General features: G+C 37.1%; 1 protein-coding gene across 1 annotated transcript in view; it reads left to right on the forward strand.

The window, feature by feature from the left end:
* LOC126282217 (katanin p60 ATPase-containing subunit A-like 2) overlaps positions 1-24,309 on the forward strand; it is a 197,799-nt gene that overhangs the window by 99,328 nt on the left and 74,162 nt on the right. The window contains exon 3 of the mRNA XM_049981765.1: positions 1,561-1,631. Within this exon, the coding sequence (XP_049837722.1) occupies positions 1,561-1,631 (71 nt within the window). The remainder of the gene's footprint in view (positions 1-1,560; positions 1,632-24,309) is intronic.

Below are 24,309 nucleotides of genomic sequence, written 5' to 3' on the forward strand. Positions count from 1 at the left end.
ACTTCTGAAGATTTTTGTCATCTTCAGTATTTCAGCTGACATGGTTCCTCGCTTAATAAAGCTAAATACTTTTACATTAAAGTTGATTTTGCTGATACCATGTCTGTGACTGTCACTCAGAATTGTTACTGTCCATTCTTCTCACATTTTGTCTGTATTTTTTGCTGCACATTTCAGTGTCATTTTACTGTTTTGTTCTTTACATACAGATCTTTTTGTTATGTTAGTGTAGTTTTTGGCCCTTTTTTCTCCTTATACATGTCCAAATGTCAAACTTATTTCTCACTGGCACCACATAATGCACTTAAGTCCTTATGTTCTTGGATTTAAGTGAAACATCTCTTTGGTTTCAAATCTTGCTCTGTCCACAATAATAATTGTTTGAGTTCAGTGATGTATCTGTTATCTTCATTTGAATCCATTCGTAGTGATTCTAGGTTGTCACTCTTAAAATTAACACTATTATTTTTCAGGTCAATGTGTTTGTCAGTCAGCATTGTGATGCTCTCATCTATGATGTCTTTCTTCACAAGTCCTTGGCTTATATGAGCGTCACATTTTGTACATACCCATATTTTCTGTATCTGCTTAGCATTCGAAAAACTATAACGATGTCTCACTTTGCATCTAAAATGCACAAAATCCTTCACAAAATGTGTTTCTTGCTTTCTTTTTTTCTTTTTCTTAAAAAATAAGAAAATCATGTCTGGGTCAGGTTGGTGTACACTCAAACTCACTGATGCAGTTTTCTTCTTTTGATGTACTTATTTCAGTCACTTTTGATATTATATAAGACAAGATGCACATATTATCATAGTAATTTGCAGCTTAGGTCCTCTTCCATTATGCTAACTGTTAAATTTGCAGAGTTCTTGACTTGCTATGTATTCTTGTGTTGTCATTCTTCACTGTTCATGCTATGTGGAGACAAAGTCAGACTAATGGCAATGCACACAGTGGAATCTACACAGTCATTCTTTCTTCACTCCATACACAAATAGAACATGAAGAAACACAAATATGTCATGCAATGGGAAGCCGTTATGCCGAGTGCAGATATGAGTGTTTATGAAGATAATGCTTCAGCTGGGTAAGGTCAGTATTTTGATTCTAGCCTCAGCATGTTGTTTTTGTATATGTGATTGTTTTGTACGAATCTTCAAAAGATTAAGACAATTGTTTGCCATACAGTCATGTTCAGATATCATTTGCACTGTGTCTGATAAAGTGAGTTTTGGTTTCTCATTAGTATTCTTCAGCTTTTATGTAGATTTTGTTTAACCCTTCAGAGTCGTTTCAAGCAAAAACAAAAATAGACACATTGCTGATCTTTAAGGAACTCCTTTCTGAGTTTGGCTTAATTCTTGTGGTGAACTTTGTTGTCCGACGCTTTGGTTTCTGTTATGAATATAATATGTGCAGAAGGAGCCAGAGGGATGCAGAGAAGAAAGGTCATGGAATCTGCAGAGTAGGTCTATGTTGTGGGCGTAAAAAAAATCATTGTTCATATGATTTATAAATGCAAATGCATGAAATTTTAAAAATACATTTGTTTTATAGGAAGAGAAAAAGACCTTACAAAGGAAAAGAAACATATTGCATCTAATTCATCAACATCTTAAGGATGAAGGGTAAGAATTTATTTATGTCTGTTTTGTATCTAGCTCTCTTTCTATCTTTCTTCTGCATGTACCAACAGACATTCTGCTCTTCATAATGTTTCATATTCTGAATTTTCTGTGTATCTCAGTCACTTACTTGAATTCATTTCTGACCAGCTTATACATTGTAGATAAAATATCTATTATACAGCTTCCTAATTTAATATGATTTTCATTTTGTAATTTATATGTTCACACATTTATTTCTTAGTGTTATACTAATAAATAATATACAGAAAGTTCTGATCTAGAATTATGAATTATTTAGGAATAAAGAAGACAATTCACTGAAAGGCAAAAGCGGTGTGTTGTTGATAGGTACGCAAACAAAAGATACAGGGCTTGCTAGCTTTTGGAATGTCTTCCTTTATCAAGCTTATAGGAAAAACATGCACATAAACACACACACACACACACACACACACACACACACACACACACACACACACACACACACACACACACTCACATGCATGATCCTGTCTCCCTACACTGTGCTCAGCCAGCTGCCAGCTCTTTCCTGGCCCACGATGAGTGTACTGGGGTGAGGTGGGGATGTGGGGTGGGATGGCGTGAAGGATGGAGAGAATTAGGAGGCAGGGAGAGGGTTGGGGTGAGTGTCTAGCGGCTCATGGGAGAGTGGGAAGCCATCTGTTGGCCAGCCAGAGATGCAGGTAGAGCAGGGGATGGTGCATGCACAAAGAAACTCGCACACACACACACACACACACACACACAAAAACATGCTCTATTGTGGAGGGTACCTTGACAGTTTACGCGCCTTCCACACCAAAAAGTCCCTTCCACGCAGCCTGGTCACCCATGGTAAACACATCTGCAGTGATGAGACCTCCCTTGCCCAGAATTCTGAAGGCCTCACAAAGGTCTTTACAGACAGGCAATACTCTCCAGACCTAATTCGTAAACAGATCTCCCATGCCATATCCCCACACACACCTGATCCTCACATACATCTCAAGAACCATCGACAAAGAAGTTCCCCCCATTTCACACAGTACCACCCAGGACTGGAATGACTGAACCACATCCTTCATCAGCACTTTGATTATATATCATCATGCCCTGACATGAGGGATACCCTTCCCTAAATACTTCCATCCACTCCCAAAGCTGAGTTCCACCACCTACCTAACCTTCACAACATTCTAGTCCAGCCCTCTACCACTCCCATCCCCAATTGCCTGCCACAGGAATCATACCTTTTTGGAAGACCTAGATGTAAGACCTACCCAATCCACCCACCCAGCACCTCCAATTCTGGTCCTGTCACAGGTTTATCCTACCCCATCAGGAGCCAGGCCACCTGTGAAAGCAGCCATTTTATGTAACAGTCTGCTGCAAGCACTGCTCAGCATTTTACATTGATATAACAACCAACCATCTGTCAACTAGAATGAGTGGCCACTACCACACTGTTGCCAGTAACAAATTGGACCTCCCAGTGGCACAACAAGCAGCAAAGCACAACATTCGCTCTTCTACCTGCACCCCTAGCTAACCCACAGTTGGTTCCCCACTCATGCATAAGCTACTAGACACTTCCCCCCAACCCCCTCCCTGCCTCCTGTCTTTCTCCATCCCTCACCTCCTCACCCTAGTACACTCACCATAGGCCAGGAAATAGCTGGCATCGACTGAGCACATTGTAGGGAGACAGGTGTGTGTGTGTGTTTTTCTGTGCACATTTTTCTACAACCTTGAAAAATGAGGTTCATTCTGCAAACTAGAAAAGCTCTGTACCTTTTGTCTGTGTACCTACTGAAAATGCAGTGCTTCTGCCTTTGGATGAGTCCTGTCTTTTATTCCTAAATAATTTGATACATTAATAAAGTTTGATATGTTGACTGTTGGGGCACATCAGTCAAAGTGGCTGTTTAAAATAGATTTTAGAAAAACTTCACTCTCTGCAGATCTCAAAGTTTTCCTTTTTCTCTTTGTTTGTGTTGCTTTTTCTTCATATTATGTGAAAGCCAGATTTTTTAAAAACCATGTTTGTGTGAAAATATGGAAAAATGACAAGAGTTCAAGTCTCAGGAAGATGAGTGTCAGTGTTGTCTTAACCATTTTCCTATTCCCTTACGACAGTCTGACATGTCCAGTAGACAAAGACATTACATTATCCACTGATAGATAGCATAGGTCATGCCCCACCCTTATTCCTCCCTATGTGGCTCTGAGATGACTGGAACAGCACCAAGCTGGAAAAATTGAAAACTGTGATATAGACTAGACAGATGGACAGCACACATAAAGAGGGAAATCAGTTTTAAAGAGAAAGACCAGAAAGAAGACAAGAGATTATGACAAAGTGGAGGAAGAGTAAAGAAGAAGTAGAAAAAGAAGAAAAGAAAGATTACTTGTCACATTAATTCTTTATGACATTATTCCATTTTGAAATTCACGTTGAAGCAATGTGATATTATACAATACTGTTTTATGAGACAATATTTTTATGCTCACTTTCTAATGCCTATAAACTTTTACAGTACAGTACCTACCATAATAATAATTTGGTCATTTTCTGTCATTCATTCATTTATTCATCAGGTTCCATTAATCCCATCAAGAAGCAGAGAAACTTAACACATATGGAAGTCAACGCATACTTTAACAAAAGAGAAGCAAGAATTTAATCTGTACTCTATATTAACAATAAATGCTTACCATATTGCTTAATATCAGTAGTGGTTCCAACAGCAAAATGTAACCTAGTACATTTGGAGGAAAACTGTGGCTTTGCAAAAATTCACTGGTTCCTCAGTTATATTAAATAGCTGCTATTTGTCCCTATTGGTTGATTGTTTATATAGTTTAAGTATGAGAGTTAACCTAGGACTTAACCTTGTGGGACCTCGTGTGTTATGTTCTCCCATTCCAACATTAGTTTTATTCCTGTGACATATTTGGTTAGTGTGGCTTTCTGCTTTCAGTTTGCCAGAGCAAAGTCATTAATACCATCACATTTTAGTTTTTCTAGTAGAATTTTGTGGTCAGCACAGTCAAAGGCTTTGTAAATGTTGCAGAGTATACCAATAGAATAATTTTTCTTGTTTGAACATGTCAGGAACACAATTATTTACATTACCTAACTGCAACTGACTGACCAACTGTGCTTAGTAGTGACTGATTTTGTTATAACCTTTAATCACCAATAATTGCGTGGATATTCAAACACACTCACTTAGAAACAATAGCTGGTTACATGATAACAACTCAGTATCTCTTATTCGACTGCTGTGCTGTGACATGCGGCCGGTGCCGTTGGTAGCTAGGTGGCACTCCCGTGCTCAGCCGAGTCGCGGAGCGCCTCTATCACCGTTTGCGAGTACTGTCGTGGCGGTACTGTTAAATATTGTGGCACTGTCACAACAGATTTCTTAGCAGAGACTAACCAAGAATGACTGATCAACAATGACTAAATGTCTAACTACTATTCACTAGCTGAGACTAACTGGGGAAGAATCTTCGAAAAGAAAAGTATATAGTAAAAGTGGGGAATGCAGGCAACAATTAGGACTGTAATCTTAATTATATAGTTCAGGATGACATTAGACACATTGTGATGCACTGTCTCTCACTCAGTTGCAGCATATGTGGCATAGTTTGCATCTGCATGCTTCTGGTAAGAATCACTTTCTCTATATTCCCTTCTCTATATTCCCTTTCCTTTTTTTACAGTAAACTCATTTGAAAGACATTATTGCAGAGTGAATGTAGTTATAGTGAAAACCATTATTAGCACAACAAAATACTTTGACATCCTCATGGACATCAAAGAAAATGCATTTAGCATTTTTGATTAAAACATCAGAAATCTCTTTTATAAAAAGGATGAACCTCTCATACCCACACACGAGAAGCAAAAGATAGGCAAAATGTTATCAGACCTGTGTATGTAAAAACATGACACAGAAATCATTGAAATTGAACATAATCATGCTGATGGATGCAAACTAATATTGTATTAGTCTCAAAGCAGTAAGAATGAAAATGGAGTTCTGTTGCATGACCTTCAACTTGGTCAGTATTGTCTTCAACAGTCCTCTGAATTCTGTTCTACAATAGTGGGTCAGGATACACACAAGTTTGTTGTACTGACTGTATTCAATCCACCAGCAGGAAGTACTTTTAACATTCACAAAGCAGTTGGATACGGTTTTAATAATGCATATGTAGTAACTGAAGCTTTCAATGTTTATTTTTTCCAAGTTCATGAAATCCCAGAGTTGTAGGTACTCAGCTTTTGATTATTTTGCCCAATAAATTTCCATATGAGAGTAGAAGGTCATTGTGCAACAGCCATTTACAATTAAATTTTGGACCAAATAACTCGCAGAACTTTAGTTTAAAGGACAATAGTCAATGGTTTATTTGACCATGATGGTCAAATGTTAACAATAAAATTTACTGATGAGTTGTATCACAGAATCATATGCAATGACTCAGTCACAGTGGTCAGAGAAAAATTAGGGTAAAGTTCTGAGGAGAAATTTATAAAGCAGGAAGTGTAGGTGAAAAATCAAACTCTTTCTAAAACAATATTTTGCAGATGTGATCTACACTCAGCTCAAAACTAAGAGAGACTTGTCACTGTTTATTCAACAAATTGAGATATGTTACAGAATGCTCCTCAGAACAGTGCAAGCTATCTTTAAGTAATCGGTCCAATTAAAGTCCAGTTTGTGTAGTGTCAGAGTCCAGCCAGTTACCAACAAAGTCCAAAAGGTAAATACTTCTAATCAAAGTCCATAGTGAGCAACAAACCAATACACTGACCAGCATGCATGTCCGCTATGTCACTGCTGATGAGAATGGCAGAGATGAAGTTGATTTTGATGCTGCTGCAGTAGGCTGTGGGTGGAGGACTCAGTATAAATTATGGACACATAATGGGTTCCAATTTTGTCCCACTTTAGTTAATATACAACTGGCTCTGAAGAGCTCTGGACCAGTTTAGATGCAGGATTCTGATAGGTGTAGTTTCATCAGAGGGTGCTTCAGGTGACAACAGCTGTCTGGATAGTCATGCCACAGTGACTGAGAGTAATGTTTGTGCCAGGTACTTGGTTTCCATAGTGATGTTGGGCAGTGCCATTACATTTCCTCTGCCTCCCAGCAGTGGCCACATGGGTAGAATAAGCAGGCAGTGCACAGTCCAACAGATAAGTTACTGTGATGGCCATCAAATGGGTTTCCATAGATATTGTTGCAGAGGATCAGATCAGGACGAGGTTTCAATGGAAGGCGGACAATCCATCATGAGACCAGTTGCTCTGATAGGGGTGTAGAAGTATGCAGCTGCTTGCTAGGATGGCAGACATGAAGTTGAGTTTGATGGTGTCACTAAAGGCCATGGCTGGCAACCATGATATACATTATGGGTCTGTGGAAGGTTCCATTTTTGTACCATTTTAGTTACTACAAAAGAGGAGATAAGGAAACCATTTATAATTTATAATTACCGACCATTTTAATTTCTTCCAATGTCTTCAAAAATGTTTTAGGAAGTGGCCTATCACACAATATTAATTCATTTAACTGAGCAGAACTTGTGAGCTGCCTCTCAGGGTAATAATAGTAATAATAATTATTATTATTTGACCAGACATAATGTCTGAGATAAGAAAGATAATAATAATAATAATCCCCGTGGAGGCCCAGGAAAAGAATAGGCCTCCGGTATGTTCTGCCAGTCGTAAAAGGCGACGAAAAGAGCAAATCACTAATAGGGCTAATCCCCCTTTTAGTGTGATTAGTTGGTTCAGGACAGAAGTAATGAAGCCTCGGACAAGCGCTGTCATGGTCGGGGACGACGCTTGAACCCTGTGCCCATCCACAATGGTAACAACACTGCTAGCCACACAGAAAATTATTTAAATCAAAATATAGGTGTTTTGCAGGATATGCTTCCTGCAACCACTCTAGAAGGGAAACAGACAGAGGATGAGATGGTCAGATGAAGTTAATCGACACCTCATGTTCTGTTATTATCAAGCAACAAACTTAGGAACCAACACAACTGGATACAGATCACAAGTATACACAAAATTTATTACCAGATACCCAGAATTAAAATTTTTAATGGAACAATGACTAGCTGATCAGATCCGTGTAATAATCAGAAACAACAGGATACCCCAGTCAGAATTAGAAAACATCAAACAACAATTACAACAAATACTGGAACAAAATAATGTCCAATCAGAAGAAGAAGAGAATACAGTAATGGCCTCAAACGTCCCAGAGCAAGCAAACTAAGAACACCATGCATCAATTAAACAATCAGAGGAAAACGAAATCTTAAGACAGCCACCAGAACAAGCACAAATAGAACATGAAGTGACACACATGTTAGATATAGAAGAAAAATTTCAGCAAACATATATAGAATACAAAGACACAAATACAGACATTAGACTATTCTTGCATAGACCACCAAATATCCCACAAGTCGAAACAACAATAACTACTATCAACACAATCATACACAACAAAATAAATGAAAATACAACTATGGAAGAGTTACAACTTCTGGTTTATATAGGAGCACTCACTACACTAAATATACACACTAGGCAGAGATCAGAACAAACCAACACACAGAAGAAACCCACAAAACCAACATGGCAACACAGGCTACAGATCAGAATAAAAAACTGAGAAAAGACATCGGACAGATAACACAATTTATAAGAAATGAAATATCAGTCAAAAAAACAAAAAAGGTTAGGTAAAATCTCACAACAAGAAGTGATAGAGCAATTAGATGAAAAGAAGCAGAAATTACAAGCATTGGCCAGACGACTAAGAAGATACAAAAACAGTGAAAATAGAAGGAAACAAAACCAAACATTCAACACAAACCAAAAAAAAATTTATCAGGCAATAGGTAACACATACATTAAAATAGACATTGCACCAAACATAACAGACATGCAACACTTCTGGAGCAACATATGGTCAAACCCGGTACAACATAACAGGCATGCACAGTGGATACAAGCAGAAACAGATACATACAAGATGATACCACAAATGCCTGAGGGGATAATTTTGCAACATGAAGTCACTCGAGCAATTAATTCTACACACAATTGGAAAGCCCCTGGAAAACATAAGATAGCAAATTTCTTGCTAAAGAAGTTCACCTCAACACATTCACATCTCACTAAATTATTTAACAGTTACATTGCAAACCCATACACATTCCCTGATACACTATCACATGGAATAACTTATCTGAAACCTAAACATCAAGCAGACACAGCAAACCCAGCAAAATATCGCCCCATAACATGCCTACCAACAATATACAAAATATTAACTTCAGTCATTACACAGAAATTAATGACACATACAACACAGAACAAAATTATAAATGAAGAACAAAAAGGCTGTTGCAAAGGAGCATGACGATGTAAAGAGCAACTGATAATAGATGCAGAGGTGACATATTGAGCTAAAACTAAACAAAGGTCGCTACACTACACATACATTGATTACCAAAAACCTTTTGATAGTGTACCCCACTCATGGTTACTACAAATATTGGAAATATACAAAGTAGATCCTAAATTGATACAGTTCCTAAACATATTAATGAAAAATTGGAAAACCACACTTAATATCCAAACAAATTCAAATAATATCACATCACAACCAATACAGATTAAGCGTGGAATATACCAAAGAGACTCATTAAGTCCTTTCTGGTTCTGCCTTGCTCTGAACCTACTATCCAACATGCTAAATAATACGAATTATGGATACAATATTACTGGAACATACCAACACAAAATCACACATTTACTATACATGGATGATCTAAAACTACTGGCAGCAACAAATCAACAACTCAACCAATTACTAAAGATAACACAAGTATTCAGCAATGATATAAATATGGCTTTTGGAACAGACAAATGTAAGAAAAATAGCATAGTCAAGGGAAAACACACTAAACAAGAAGATTACATAATGGATAACCACAGCGACTGCATAGAAGCGATGGAAAAAACAGATGCCTATAAATATCTAGGATACAGACAAAAAATAGGAATAGATAATACAAATATTAAAGAAGAACTAAAAGAAAAATATAGACAAAGACTAACAAAAATACTGAAAACAGAATTGACAGGAAGAAACAAGACAAAAGCTATAAATACCTATGGTATACCATTGACCTACTCATTTGGAGTAGTGAAATGGAGTAACACAGGCCTAGAAGCACTCAATACACTTACACGATCACAATGACACAAATATAGAATACATCACATACATTCAGCAACAGAAAGATTCACATTAAGCAGAAAGGAAGGAGGAAGGGGATTAATTGACATAAAAAACATACATTATGGACAGGTAGACAATTTAAGAAAATTCTTTATAGAACTAGCAGAAACAAGCAGAATACACAAAGCAATCACTCATATAAATACATCGGCTACACCATTGCAATTGCATAACCACTTCTACACCCCTTTAGATCACATAACATCAACATATATGAAAAAAGTAAATTGGCAAAAGAAAACACTACATGACAAGCACCCGTATCATCTAACACAGCCACACATCGATCGAGAAGCATCCAACACAGGGCTAAGAAAAGGCAAAATATACAGTGAGATGGAAGGATTCATGATTGCAATACAGGATCAAACAATAAATACCAGATATTACAGCAAGCATATGATTAAAGATCCCAATACCACAACAGATAAATGCAGACTTTGCAAACAACGAATAGAAACAGTAGATCACATCACAAGTGGATTTACAATACTAGCAAATACAAAATACCCCAGATGACATGACAATTAGCAAAAATAATACATCAACAACTTGCCATACAACATAAACTAATAAAACAACACGTTTCCACATACAAGTATGCACCACAAAATGTACTGGAGAATGATGAATACAAATTATACTGGAACAGAACCATTATAACAGATAAAACAACACCACATAACAAACCTGACATCACACTCACCAATAAAAAAGAAGAAATTAACACAACTAATCAAAATATCCATACCCAATACAACAAATATACAGAAAAAAAACAGGAGAAAAAATTGAAAAATACGTCCAACTGGCTGAGGAAGTCAAAGACATGTGGCATCAGGATAAAGCTGACATCATACCAATTATACTGTCAACTACAGGAGTCATACCACACAATATCCACCAGTACATCAATGCAATACAGCTACATCAAAACGTATATATATACAACTACAGAAATTTGTAATTATTGATACATGTTCAATTACCCGAAAGTTCCTAAATGCAATGTAAGATATACCGTACAGTTAAAAGGAAGTCACGCTTGATCAAGGTTTGTGTCACTTTCCATTTTTAACCAGACATAACGTCTGAGACAGGAAAGAGTAACAATAATAATAATAATAATAATAATAATAATAATAATAATAATAATAAATACATCAGTACTTAGTACAGTGCTTTAGCATAACACCCATAAAATTACAGTGCAGAGGAGTATAGCATTTGAAAAGCATTTGTCTGAAAATTTGAAAAACTGTACCATAAAGTAATATAAGAAATATAATAGTAACAAACTTCCACAACTTTGACAACAGCTTGATTTACACAGTATGAAATTATCAGTATTTCATATGCTGGTGTGATTGTGAACACAGGTGTGAAGACTACGGATATTTGAGGGTGTGATTGTGGGGAAATGCTGTATGTTTCAGTCCTCTCTTCCTATGTTTAAAAAACCAGTCTATCTGTTATTTTTGTCTTAGTGGAGGTATAGGGGAAACAACACTGAATGGTAAACAAAATGCTGTGGGATCCAGGATTGATCCCACCCATTGCTTAAATTATGAATAAATGTCATCAGCCGTGGTGATTGAAATCTTCTCATACAAAGTCACCCTCATTCTGCTAAGAGTTGTGTCAAAGAGGACAGATGAGTGTACAGTTGTTTGGGATACCATCTTGACCATGAGGTGGGGAACTGCCTCTAAAAGGCATAAGAATCAGCAGTGATCAATGGCAACGAAAGCCACTGCATAAAAATGCACAATGTAGATGCACATGTTATGTAGCATGTGTGTGTTATGATGGTCTTTTCATTGACAAAAGATGGCAGACTATGTTTTTGCTTCAGTCACAGAGAGGGGACTGCCAAGAAGCAGGTGACAATGAGAAAAATATTGAATAATGATCAAAATGGCAGTATCCTAAAAATCAAAATGTATGATGTCAAAAGTCTCTATGTGAAGTTAGAAAACAGAAAGGGAGCTGCAAAGCCTCAGTCTACATATACCAGACTGGCCAGATAAATACAGGATAATATCAACAGCAGCAGAAAATGGTGTAATAGGAATAAGATTCATCATATCTGGGAAGAAAGGATTATTCTCATCAGAATTGACAGCAAGAACGATAGTTCTGCTATACATAGCAAATTCACATGCAGGAAGTGAAGAGGAAGAGAAAAGATAAGAGGATATTAACATGAAATTCAGTACATAAAGGGAGATGAAAATCTAATAATCATGGGTGAAAGGAATGCTGTAATAGTGGAAGGAATGGAAGATATAGGTATGGGTGAGTATTGGCTCAGTACCAGGAATGAAAGAGGTGAAAGACTAATTGAGTTCACCATTATGTTACCTTGAAATAAAATTCATGATGAACAAAGTAAGTGTGGGGACACAAGCTCTATGGACTTCCGTCCCCAAGAATATCGCTGTAAAAACAGTATCTCTGAACCTTGGACAGCGTGTTCTGAGATGCCAAGTGTTTTAAGTTGTATCTGTCGGTATAATATATACAAATAAATATTTTGTATGAGAATTGGTAATGTCAATAGTCATTACACATCCTGGACAGAATTTTCATTACCCCAGTTCTACATTGGTGACCCCGAGTTTTTTGACAACTGTGCAGCGACTGTTTTGTGTGGCACTTTGCTCCACCTCCTCCCGACATGAGAATCCATCACCTTGTTGACGTGGATCCTACACACACTGATGGTCAGCCAGCTACAGTCAATTTTGTGTTTAATACCCTCACAACAATGCAACCAGTCACATGAGTGCACACATAAGACCTAAACTACTGAACTTCCATCAACCACAGTGCTTTTAACAAACACTGAAAATAGTGCTACGAGTGCTTATGTGGACACATAATGAAGGGACAACGACAATCTTCAGTAATAAACAATGGCGCTACGACCACAAGGTGGATATCAGAATTACAATCTGACTGCTACACCAACTGGATTGACAACAAAGGGCATCAAGTTCAAGCCAGACATCACTGCCATGCCTATAGTGAACCCCATACCATCTCCCACAAATTACCAAGAACTATGTAAATTTCTCAGTGTTGTCAATTTCTGCCAATAACACCTACCCCATGCAACTGAAACTCTGCTTCCCATCACAGTAGCTCTATGGGGAGACTAGATTAGATTAATACTTGTTCCATAGATCATGAATACGACACTTCGTAATGATGTGGAACGTGTCAGGTTAATAAAAGATGTCTGTACAAGAATTTACATTACACAAAATATTGCATGACACTAATGATTAAGTAGGTTTTTTTTTACTTAGTTTATATCTAAAAATTCAGCCAATGAGTAGAAGGAGTTGTCATCTAGAAATTCTTTTAATTTATTTTTAAATGTTAGTTGGCTATCTGTCAGGCTTTTGATGCTGTTTGGTAGGTGCCCAAAGACTTTTGTGGCAGCATAATTTACCCCTTTCTGTGCCAAAGTCAGATTTAACCCTGCATAGTGAAGATCATCCTTTCTCCTGGTGTTATAGGTATGCACACTGCTATTACTTTTGAATTGGGTTGGATTATTATCAACAAATTTCATAAGGGAATATATATACTGTGAGGTTACTGTGAGGATCCCTAGATCCTTAAATAGATGTCTACAGGATGACCGTGGGTTGGCTCCAGCAATTATTCTGATTACACGCTTTTGTGCAATGAATACTTTTCTACTCAACGATGAATTACCCCAGAATATGATGCCATACGAAAGCAGTGAATGAAAGTAGGCATAGTAAGCTAATTTACTGAGATTCTTATCACCAAAATTTGCAATAACCCTAATAGCATACGTAGCTGAACTCAGACGTTTCAGCAGACCATCAATGTGTTGCTTCCAGTTTAACCTCTCATCAATGGACACACCTAAAAATTTTGAAAATTCTACCTTAGCTACAGACTTCTGTTCAAATTCTATATTTATTACTGGAGTTGTGCCATTTACTGTACGGAACTGTATATACTGTGTTTTATCAAAATTTAAAGAGAGTCCGTTTACTGAGAACCACTTGATAATTTTGTGAAAAACATCATTTACAATTACATCATTTAGTTCTTGGTTTTTGGATGTTATTACTATACTTGTATCATCAGCAAAAAGAACTAACTTTGCATCTTCATCAATGTGGAATGGTAAGTCATTAATGTATATCAAGAACAGTAAAGGACCTAAGACCGAACCCTGTGGGACCCCGTGCTTGATAGCACCCCAGTTTGAGGAATCAGCTGTTGTTTTAACATTACACGAACCACTTATTTCAACTTTCTGCATTCTTCCAGTTAAGTATGAATTAAACCATTTGTGCACTGCCCCACTCATACCATAATGATTTAGCTTATCTAAAAGAATTCCATGATTTACACAATCAAAGGCCTTTGAGAGATCACAAAAAATACCAATGGGTGATGTCCGGTTATTCAGAGCATTTAATATTTGATCAGTGAAAGCATATATAGCATTTTCTGTTGAAAAGCCTTTCTGAAAACCAAACTGACATTTTGTTAGTACTTTATTTTTACAAATATGGGAGGCTACTCTTGAATACATTACTTTCTCAAAAATTTTTGATAGAGCTGTCAGAAGAGAGATTGGGCGGTAGTTGTTGACATCCGACGTATCCCCCTTTTTATGCAATGGTTTTACAATGGCATATTTCAGTCTATCAGGGAAAACACCCTGCTCCAAAGAGCTATTACATACGTGGCTGAGAATCCTACTTATCTGTGGGGAACAAGCTTTAAGTACTTTGCTGGAAATGCCATCAATTCCGTAAGAGCTTTTACTTTTCAGTGAGTTTATTATTTTACTGATTTCAGAGGGAGAGGTTGGTGGAATTACAGTTGTTTCAAACTGCACAGGTATGGCCTCTTCTATTAATAGCCTTGCCTCTTCTAGTGAAGATCTAGATCCTATTTTCCCCACAACATTTAAAAAATGATTATTCAAAATATTTTCAATTTCTGATTGTTTGTTAGTGCACTTGTCATTCAGTTTTATTGCACTAAAGTCTTCCTGTGCTCTTGGTTGCCCTGTTTCCCTTTCAATAATATTCCAAATTGCTTTAATTTTATTATCAGAGTTACTGATCTCAGACATGATATACATGCTTCTGGACTTTTTAATAACTTTTCTTAGTACCGCACAACAGTTTTTATAATATTGAACAATTTCGGGGTCAGTACTCCCTCTTGCTGTTAGATACAGTTCTCTTTTACGGTTGCAAGATATTCTTATTCCTTTAGTTAGCCAAGGTTTTTTATATGTTTTCTTGGAATTATGTTTAACTATTTTCTTGGGAAAACAATTTTCAAATACCCTTAAAAATGTATTGTGAAATAAGTTATATTTCAAGTTTGCATCGGGTTCCTTATACACTTCATCCCAGTCTAGCTGCTGTAGGCTTTCCCTAAAGTTTGCAATATTTATATTGTTAATTGAACGCACTGCTTTGAAAGTCTGATTTATTATACTGCATGGAGCTATGTCATGTACTGTAACAAGCTGTGCACTATGATCTGAAAGACCATTCTCAACAGGATAAGCATTTATGTCCTTAAACTTATCTTGGTCTATAAAAAAGTTATCTATCAATGTACTGCTGTTCTTTGTTATCCGAGTAGGAAAATCAATGACGGAAATCAAATTGAAAGAACTGAGTAATACTAAAAGGTCATTCTACCTATTACACTCTTTCAGGGAATCAACATTGAAATCCCCACAAATGATAATTTGCTTCCCCCTGTCTGACAGATAGCACAACAAAGCATCCAAGTTTTCTAGAAATAGCTGGAAATTCCCTGAGGGGGACCTATACACTGTTACAATTATGAAAGTGCCATCATTTAGTTTAAGTTCAGTGGCACATGCTTCCATATGTTGCTCTACACAAAATTTTTTAGTTTCTAAATTTTTTGCACTGTGGAAGCTTTTGACATATATGGCAACTCCTCCTCTCATCATATTATCTGTACTTACATGTGCAGCTAATTTGTACCCATTGATGCTAACCTTTTGCATATCAGTGACAATGTGATGCTCAGACAGGCATAGTATATCTATTACATTCTTGGTTTCTATATCTTCTAAACAAAGCAGAAGCTCATCAATTTTATTCTTCAATCCCCCAATATTTTGATGAAATATACTAACAGTATTTTTCACTTTACTTTTGTGAGTATCTTGAACTTTTTTAACATCTTTAGTACTTTTATTCTTCAATCCCCCAATATTTTGATGAAATATACTAACATTATTTTTCACTTTACTTTTGTGAGTATCTTGAACTTTTTTAACATCTTTAGTACTTGCCTGGCTGAGTTTCCCACTGGACACTGATCTTACACACAAATACATTGGGGAAGAGGAAGCTAACAGGACAGCTGAGATGCAAACTGCATTCAACAACATTAAAGCTCAGCTAGCCCAAACCATCATACTGGTAATACTTTCACTGGATGCTCATCTTATCATTACATCAGACATGAGCAACTGAGTGATAGGCACTGTATTACAGCAGAAAGTGCCAGGGATGACACAGTCTCTCTGTTTTTTCTCAAGGGAACTGACAGACTCTCAAAGGAAGTGGTTGACTTTTGACCATGAACTACTGGCCATGTATGAAGTGGTGCACTACTTCCACAATGATATTGAAGGGAGACCACATACTATCTATACAGACCATCAACCATTAGCTGACACAGTAAATAATCCATCTGCCAGTGCCACACCATTCAGGTCTAACCACTTGGACCACATCACACAGTTCACAACAGACATTCACCACGTGCGTGGAGCAGACAATATGGTTGCAGACTACCTGACCTGCCTAGTGGTTGTGACCATGCAACTGGATTTTGATAACATCATGGATGCACAGGCAAAAGGCATGGACCTGGAACAATTTGTGTCATGTGGTGACATGAGATTACAACTATGACAATGCCCAGACCCTGAACCAACAAACTAGTTTGGTGTGATGTGTCAAAGGGGAACCAATGACCTTTTGTCCCTGCCAAATATCACCAAAAATATTTGACTTGCTCCATAATGTAGCTCACCCCAGAGTGCACCCACAATGAAACTATTTTTGGAGCATTATGTGTTCCCGAATATGAAGAGGGATTGTGCACCTGGACACAAGTATGCACGCCTTGCCAGAGGATGAAGACAGGATGACACAACCAGCCAATATTAGAAAGCTTCCCTGTCCTAAAGAACTATTTTTGCATTGCACATGTAGATTTAATGAGATCACTACCTGAATGTCACGGATTTTGTTATATCCTATCGGACATTGACTGAACAACTCTGTGGATGGGGGCCACCCCGCACAGGGGAATATTAGCTGAGACAGTGGCAAGATCATTCATCGACCTATGGATAGCAATATTTGGCTGCCCTGAGTCACTAACAACTGATCAGGGCAGACAATTCAAATCGAACCTGTTTACGGAACTGTGCCATCCCTCCAGCCACTGATTCTGTACCACAGCCTACCATCCATAGTCAAATGGCCTCTGAAAACAGCACTGTTGCACCATGATGATGTGTGTGCTGCTGGGTATCAGAACAGCCCACAAAGAGAACATCAATGCCTCACTAGCGGAGATCCTCTACGGCAAAGCAATTAGCCTCCCAGAGGAATTTGTCACACAGACAGTGGACGAAGGCAACGATTATCTCCCAGACATTGCACTATGGGTAGAGTAGAGTAGAGTTTTCTTGGTCCTGGCAATCATATAGTACACAAGTAGTACATTCTGATGTAGGACAAGTCAATGTATAACAAAATATAATATTAAATTTGCATTAATGTCATTATTTATACATTGAATGACCGCTGAGTTACAATATGCAGAGCAAATATTCTACAAAAATAAAGAGTAGATATTTTCAAGCAGAAAGAGCATGTACTTTACTGTCAGATTAATATTTGTATTACAGTAACATTTACATGGTAAATCATTAAAGTTTTAGAACATTTACAAGATACATCACTAAGGCAAAGACACAAATTGTTAGTGAACTTTCTGAAGGAACTGGTGCAGGCTATAGAAGCAGTGATCAGTCAAATATGTCTTAGCAGTTGACCTGAAATTTGAAAGGTCATTTACATGATTCAATTTGTGGGGTAAGTTTATTATAAATAACTTTGCCATAATACAGGGTTCCTTTTTTATTCAGGATGGTGTTGGTGGGCTCTAGATGAAAGTCTCCTTTTTGCCTGGTGTTATAGGAGAGGATATTTTCATTTTTCTGGAAGAGAGTGGGATTTAACATTGAATATTTTTTCACAAACATGGTTACCTCATAAACATATATACATGGAAGTGGGAGGATTTCTAGCTTTTTAAAGAGTGGTCTACAGGTTTTGTTCCATTTTACACCTTCCATTATTCTTATAATTCTTTTTTGTAGCCTAAAGAGCTTTTGGCTAAGAGAAGAGTTACCCAGAAAATAATTCCATATTTCAGTTGCGAGTATATATAGGCATAATACACAGTTTTCAGAGAATCTTTGTTGCAGCATCCCTCTAATATTCTCATTAAGTAGCACGTAGTGCTTAATTCCTTACAAGTTTTTTTCAATATGTGTCCCCCCATTTAAAATTACCTTGGAGCCATACTCCTGAGAACTTAATTTGTCTACATTCTGAAGATCTTTGTCAGATATCTGAATCTGAACAGTCTGTTCACCTGTTTTCACATTATAGAAATTTAATGCTGTCTTACTTGCATTTATTACTAATTTGTTGTGACTGAACCAGTTTTCAATATTGTTCAGTGTCTCTGTTGTAGACTTCTGCAGCATTTCCATTTCATTCCCACTCACTAGCACACTTGTATTGTCAGCAAACTGGGTGACTTTCCCGCAGAAGTTGTTTATGTCATTCACATGTAACAGAAATAGAAGAGGTCTCAGAACTGAACCTCGTAGCACTCCATTTTTAATGGTTCTACAGTCTGAATACTGTTGAATGAGTTTGATGAAATTTTGATGTTGCACTTCAACCACTTGTTTTCGATCACTTAGATATGACTTTATCCAGTTGTTAGATGTTCCTCTAATCCCCATGTTGTCAAGCTTAGGCAATAGTTTTATGTGATCTATGATATCAAAAGCCTTAGAGAGATCTAGACATATTCCTATGACATTTTCGCCACTATCCAGTCTCTGAAGTACTTCACTTGATAGTTCAAAAATTGCTGTATCAGTTGATTGGCCTTTCCTGAAACCATATTGTGCTGTGGATAGTATTTTGTGCTCTTCCAGAAAATTTATTACTCTACTTTGAAAAAATTTTTCTATGATTTTTGAGAATACAGATAGTAGAGCAATGGGCCTGTAGTTAGCCACTTCATCCTTTGTACCTTTTTCGAATAGTGGTTTGAGCTTATCTGTTTTTAGGCATGATGGGAAAATTCCAGTTTGAAAGGAACTATTATAAAGGTGAGAGCTAATGGTTCACTAATGAGATCTCCACATTTTTTATAAGGCTATCTGTGATGCCATCTATTCGAGTGGAATGATTCACTTTTAAAGTTCTGATAACTGACAGGATTTCTTTCTGGGATTATATTGCAAGGTTTGATTTCAGCAATTAATTGCTCACTTACATTGCTAAAATAAGTATTTAACACATTTGCTATTTCTTTAGGATCATTAATTTCTTTGCCATTACGATTCAATTTAATACTGGGATTTTGAGGAGAAACATTGTCAGTTTGCTGTTTCACTATACTCCACACAGCTTTCATTTTGTTATTGGCATTATTGATATTGCAGTCATTTGCCATTACTTTAGCTTCTTTGATCAATTTTTTAAGTATCATTTTATAATTTTTGAAATATGCAAGGCATTAATTGAATACTATGGTAGACTTGGAGATCTCATATAATCTTCATTTTTCAGCACATGACTTTTTATACCTGTTGTCAACCAGCAATTTTTTCTGTTAAGCCTACTACACATGATTTTCTGATGTTTAGCTGGAAATGACAGGTTAAAATAATGTGTAAATACATCCATAAATATGTTGAACTTCTCATCTGTTTTTTTTTTTATCTGTACATTTGAGTCCATGTTTCCTTCTTTAGTGAATTCCTAAAGTATTCAATGTTTTGATGGCTGAAGGTTCTTCCCGTTTTTATTGTTTCTGTTTGTTTAATTAAGTTTGGCATTGGAGATATTTCAAGAAGCTGTGCTTAGTGGTCACTGAAGCCCGTGTTGAAGTTTCTAGCTGCATATCCATGTCTATCCCTGTTTATCAGTACCACATCAATAGTGGTGCTGGATACACTTGTAACTCTTGTAGGGGACTTTGATAATCTCTATCTTTTAAAACTTTGTTAAAGTCAATGTTAAAGTCTCCACATATCATAACTGTTTTGTTTAGGTCCCTGATACTGTCAAGACTACCTTCAAGTTGGTTAAAGAATATTTTTATGTTTGAGTTTGGACTTCTGTACAGGAAAATGTTGATCATTTTTATTCAGGTTAGTACTACAGCAGAGATTTCAAAATTGCCTTCTTTTCCTAGATTTTCAAGATATTTTAGGCAGCAACAGCTGATACTGTCTTTCACAAATATACATGTTTCTCCATGTGTAGATATTTTTCTACAAAAACGAGATGTCATAACATAACCCTGTATACTTGTGATTGCTAACATCTCATCAGTTACCCAATATTCACTATAACACATTACAGATACTTCTTTTAATTGATCTGACAGTAAACCTCTATCTCATTAATTTTGTTTTGCAACGACTTCACATTTTGATGGACAATTATAAACTCGTGGTTTTTGCTCGGCATATCTGATTCATCACTTACCTTTATTTGTCTCTGCCTTCCTTTTGTTTTGATCTGAAGAACACTTCTGGGATGAACTATGGATGTGCTGTCTTCATCAATGGCCAGTAAAAATCCTCATTTCTTGATGGTGGTTGTCTTGCTTTAGCAGGTTGTGTCCCCTCACTGTTGGTGGAAGGATGTACAGAAAGCTGATAGATTGTTGTATTCCTCAGAAGTCTTTCTTTAATTATTTCACTCACATGATCTCAAATAAACCTTTTCCCTCTGTGGTTAAAATGCATTCCATGCTTCATGTGCAGATTTTGATGCAGCTTTCTTATATCCAGTACATCACACTTAGCATATTGAGAACACACTTCCTTATTTTAATGTTTGTTTTCTGAATTTCTTTGTTTACACACAAACTATAAATTAGTTTGTGCCTATGAGGCAGTGTGGCAACTACTATGTTTCTGCATTTGTTAACTTGTAGAAAATTCTGCAGCATTTTCAAGCAAACCTCTGCTTCATTTTTGCCACATCATTTGAACCCATTATACAGATGATAAAGTCATTTTCCTGCATTAATTTCGTCTGAGAGTTAGTGTTTTTAACATTTTTACATCCTGCTCCTGGTTTCACTATGCTAGTCACTGCTCTGTCCCAATTTTTCTCATGGAGCATGCTGGATAGATTTCTGCCATAACTGTCTGTTAGTAACAGTACATTACACTTTTTCTATGATGATCTATGTTTGTTATTTACATTTCTTGCAAAAACTCTATTCATTTTCAGTTCACTGATTTTTACAAGTTCAAAATCATTTGGAGAGTTGTTATCACAGTCACTTGTTTGCAAAACATTATATTTGTTTTTATCAGAAAATGTGATAGTTTTAGCAAAGTTTATTGTTCTTTTTGCAGTTGGAAAACTATCTTTATATGACACTTTTACCCACATGGACAATTTATTACTTTTGACTAGCATCACTTCACTTGGTGTTGGCTTCGATCGTAGATTCGATTTTCTTTCTTGAGGGACTCAGTATCACATCTTAAAGCACTGACTGTGAATTGTAGGCTTGCAATTTGTTCTTTAGCATTGTTATTTCAGTGTTACAGTTCTTACAAAGTCCTTTTTTAACTGCATAATTATAACTAGTTCTCAAGTTAGAATCACACACTTCTACTCTCGTGGCCATCAGAGAAAGGATTTGCTTCATCACAAGTCCAACCCCTGTCACACCACACAACACCCACTGTAATTGTGCACAAAAACCTTCAGACTTGCACTCACATAATGCTACGCACAGATGCCATCATGCCAGCACTGCACCCAGTGTACCGTGGACCATATAAAGTATACTAAGACAGAGACCCAACACATTCGAAATCAGGCTAGCTGGCAAACCCACTACTATGTCCATCAATAGACTGAAGCCAGCATGGACTTTGGCGGGGATGCTGGGGTATAATACTGCCCCTTTGACCTCTTGCCATGACACAACCCCCTTTTCTGTCACAGTCGATGTCAAGCACTACCTTCCAGAAGATATCATAGTGACTCTACATGACATGACAATTGTGGTATGTGCCACATAGAAAACCGACAGGTAGCAACATCATAGTCTTATGATCATTGGGCCACTCCACACCAATACCACAGTCACTCGATACAGCTGCACTGTTATCTATGCTATCCAGGGATGGCATCCTACATGTGTCAGCCCCAGACCACAACATGGAAAACTGGACACAGGATCAGCTTATACCCCCACCATAGGATCACATACAAACACTGGTGGATGACCTAAGGATGGTACCTCCAGTACCACCTACTCAGCCAGTACCAACATCACAAACAGGCAGACTGCTACACCGACCAAGGTGTCTAGAGGAGTATGAGCTAGACAGCTTCTTCAGAGACAACCTGTACCACACCACAAAACAGCTTCAGCACTCCATGTCTTTGGGAGGGGGGCCCTATGGGGACACAAGCCTTACGGACTTCTCTCCTCAAAAATATCGCTGCAAAAACAGTATCTCTGGACCTTGGGCAGTGTGTTCTGAGAGGTCACGTGTTTAAGTTGTATCTGTCTGTGTAATGTGTAGAAATAAATATTGTGTATGAGAATCAGTAACATTGACAATCATTACACATCTTGAACATCATGTTCGTTACCCAAATCCTACATAATAATGATGTAAAAAGCAGTCTAGCAACATTGACCCCAATTATACTTTGATTGGTACAATAAAGTTGATACATGGTACTCATTGGAATTAAGGAAAACATAGAAGGAAGGACCCACAAATGTGACTTTCTTCTCACACAATCTGTTTGTCTAACAATATATAAACCGTGTTTTACAGATAATTGAAGCATTTAATAACCTTAAAATTTTCTTTAACATAATAAGCAAATTTGAAAAATTCTTGTGACCTTAAACATTAAGTTGAATAAGCTTTCAATCTTTGCAAAAGAAATTCAGTGCTGTATTGCAGAACAGCAAACTATACGACAATGATTACAAGATAGCCAGACCTGCAGCCCACTCATTATCAGGTGAAACAGTGGTGTTTTGTACTGCACTGGACACAGTCTATCTTATTAAATGCCCTTCTGCAACAATGGCAACCATGGAAACTATATAAGCACCATTGATGACAAGAGTGATTCAACTACTCAAAACAGATGAAAACTTTTGATTTGAAAGCTGTATGTTGAAAGTTTTGGGGTTAAGATGTGTACCTGTGCTTAAAGCTTAAACAGATTAGCAAACAATATTACTTCAAAGTAACCAATCTCATAATTTCAATCAGCAACTCAGGTGTGACTGGATCCCAACCTGTCCCTTCTGACAATTTCATTTTGACTAAAGCCCTGGTCACAGTTGGCTATTAATGTTTTAAAAGTTAAACTGATTGTCAGACTGCTCTGAAGGAACATCTTAAAACATTACTTGTGAACACTTATTACAAGAGAATTCACTAGGTGGAACCACAAGAACTAGCTAAAATACACCAACAATGACCTGGTCCTTCGAACACAGAAACAAACAGCTTAGTACAACAGGTTGTTCAGATTATAACTAATAACTGAGAAATGGAATTACAATAAAAGAATTGAACTGGTTAACAGCTAAATCTAACTACAAGGTCCCACTTTTGTTTAATAGGAAGCTGTACCTTAGTACAATTGTTCCGTCTGCAATATAATAGTGGGCCAAATTTTCAAATGACAACTAGTGTCTTAGTACAATACTACTGCCTATGTTTACAACCAAAGAGCCAACCGAGTAAAATTCTGAGGCTCGGGTACAAACCAGGAAATAATAAGGAGGGTAGTTTGACAATGAAACAAATTACCACAAGGATTACAGAATGTTACTTCCCTATATCAGCAAGCAATTCCATGGATCCACAGTACGTTGCAGCAATTACTGACTGGTGCCGATGAAAGCCAGGTAGAACAGGGCAGCCAGGCCATGA

This window comes from Schistocerca gregaria, chromosome 7, assembly GCF_023897955.1.
Source record: "Schistocerca gregaria isolate iqSchGreg1 chromosome 7, iqSchGreg1.2, whole genome shotgun sequence".
NCBI lineage: Eukaryota > Metazoa > Arthropoda > Insecta > Orthoptera > Acrididae > Schistocerca > Schistocerca gregaria.